Genomic DNA, 1,943 nt, shown 5'->3' with positions numbered 1-1,943 from the left:
TGTGTGTGTGTGTGTGTGTGTGTGTGTGTGTGTGCGTGCTTGCACACGGCTATACATGGATAAAGAAAGACAAGCAAAGCAAAGTGTCACTCTTCAACATAGCATGAGGCTTTTGATAGTATAATAATTGTACTATTATTTTGTCGGAGAGATACCTTGTGAGCATGTGGATATCCTGGTCTCCACGGTGTTGAAACAATAAGCCTGTATCTACAATGATTCGGGAATCGTTGTTTGTTTGTTTGTTTGTTTTTTGTGGGGGAGTTCTTGTCTTCCTTTTTTATTGTAGGTGTTTTATGCTCCCAGCCCAATGACACAGTTTCGGTAGTTTTAGAGGCGGGCTTCGAACCTGTCTGTCAGACCAACCCGGGCTGAGAAGGATGTACAATATATTGTGTCACCTGAAAGTACCGGTGGGTGGTTGGCGGGTGCTCCAATGTGGTTTGCTTCTTCTTTCCTGTCTAACATCTATCGTCTTTATCTCCCCTTCTTCTTTTTTATGTTTGTTACTCTCCTGTAACGGCTTTAATCTTCTGGCGCTCATATGACCTTATGCAGTTGCGAGCGCCGTAAAACCTCTACTAAAACTTCAAAAAAGAAAGTACCGAAATTCTCCATAAAATTTCTCCGCACTCGGGAGTCTAGCTAAAATCTTCTGCTGTGTGCGACGACGAAGCACCTCTTCATTACAATTCAGACGCCTGTGGAAACATTGTGAGGGACAAAAATGTGTATTTGATGTAAGATAGTAGAAATGTAAGACGTTGGACTTTGTGTAGAACTGTAAGACGTTGGACTTTGACCCCCCCCCCTCCCTCAGCACGCTCTTCATACAGTTGTTCTTATGTCTTAAAGTTTTGATTTTTTTATTAGGAAAAAAAAAATACAGATGTGTAGATTTGCCGGATAAATTCTGAAATCCGGATATCTGAAATTATCCGTATTTTGTCCGACCTTTGCATGTCATATTACGAGTCTTGATACAAGGTGACTTTGACAATATGATCCGTAACTTCCACGAGGTCCGAAAAATTCCGGATTTTATTATTATTATTTTGTTTTATTTTATTTAACTGTAGCAAGTTGGCAGCTCTGTTTTTAATACGCATTTCTTTTTTCTCCTCCTTTTCCAGCCACAACAATGAGGTCACTACCTTCAGCCCCCCGTCAGCTCTGAGGCCGTCAAATCTGGACATTGGTCAGCCTGGATCGCCTTTCTCCTCCAGGTGAGAGCAGGAATGGACGCCGCACAGGTCGTTAGGTCGTAGTTAAGTCATTGGTGTACCCAAAGGTGGACTCTTTCTTGGTGTGTCTTGCCGCGTCGCTCAAACAGTGTGGTTGTTCTCTCTCCTCCCCCTCCCCCAATGAAAGAATTAATGAATAATTAAATAAATAAATTATAGTAAAAGGAAGAAATTAATGGGGAAAAAAACCCATTTATGAATATAAAAAGAGGAAAAAAGGAAAAAAGATGAAAGAAAGGAAGGAAAAGAAAGCACAAAAAATGTTGTTCAAATAATATAAATGGCAAGGAAGAAGGAAGAAAAGAAAGAAAGAAAGAAAGAAAGAAAGAAAGAAAGAAAAAAAGAAAGAAAGAAAGAAAGAAAGAAAGAAAGAAGAAAGAAAGAAAGAAAGAAAGAAAGAAAGAAAGAAAGAAAGAAAGAGCAACAATGACTGGAAGGAAGATAATATAAAGAAAGGAAAGACAATGTAAATTGGTAGTAATTTAAGTGCATTTCATTATACCCCCGCTATGGAAGCATGGACCAGGTTTCGCCCCGGTGCTTCTCCATAAGAGAGGCGCGGTGTTTCTATCTGTAGACACGGGTGCCCCAAAAACAAAGGTTGTGTGTTGGTCTAGGCTTTCTGAGTATCTCAAAGCCTCGGTGTTGGTCAATGTAAGAACAGACATTGCCCCAACAAAAGTATAGGGGATTTTTTTT

The 1,943-nt window shown here is 40.0% G+C and overlaps 1 protein-coding gene across 1 annotated transcript in view; it reads left to right on the top strand.

Annotated features, from left to right (window-relative positions):
• LOC101852180 overlaps positions 1-1,943 on the top strand; it is a 63,591-nt gene that overhangs the window by 11,691 nt on the left and 49,957 nt on the right. The window contains exon 2 of the mRNA XM_005099438.3: positions 1,134-1,226. Within this exon, the coding sequence (XP_005099495.1) occupies positions 1,134-1,226 (93 nt within the window). The remainder of the gene's footprint in view (positions 1-1,133; positions 1,227-1,943) is intronic.

Source organism: Aplysia californica, unplaced genomic scaffold (genome assembly GCF_000002075.1).
Source record: "Aplysia californica isolate F4 #8 unplaced genomic scaffold, AplCal3.0 scaffold00213, whole genome shotgun sequence".
NCBI lineage: Eukaryota > Metazoa > Mollusca > Gastropoda > Aplysiida > Aplysiidae > Aplysia > Aplysia californica.
Note: the sequence above shows the minus strand (reverse complement) of the source record. Positions and strands in the feature narration are given on the sequence as shown.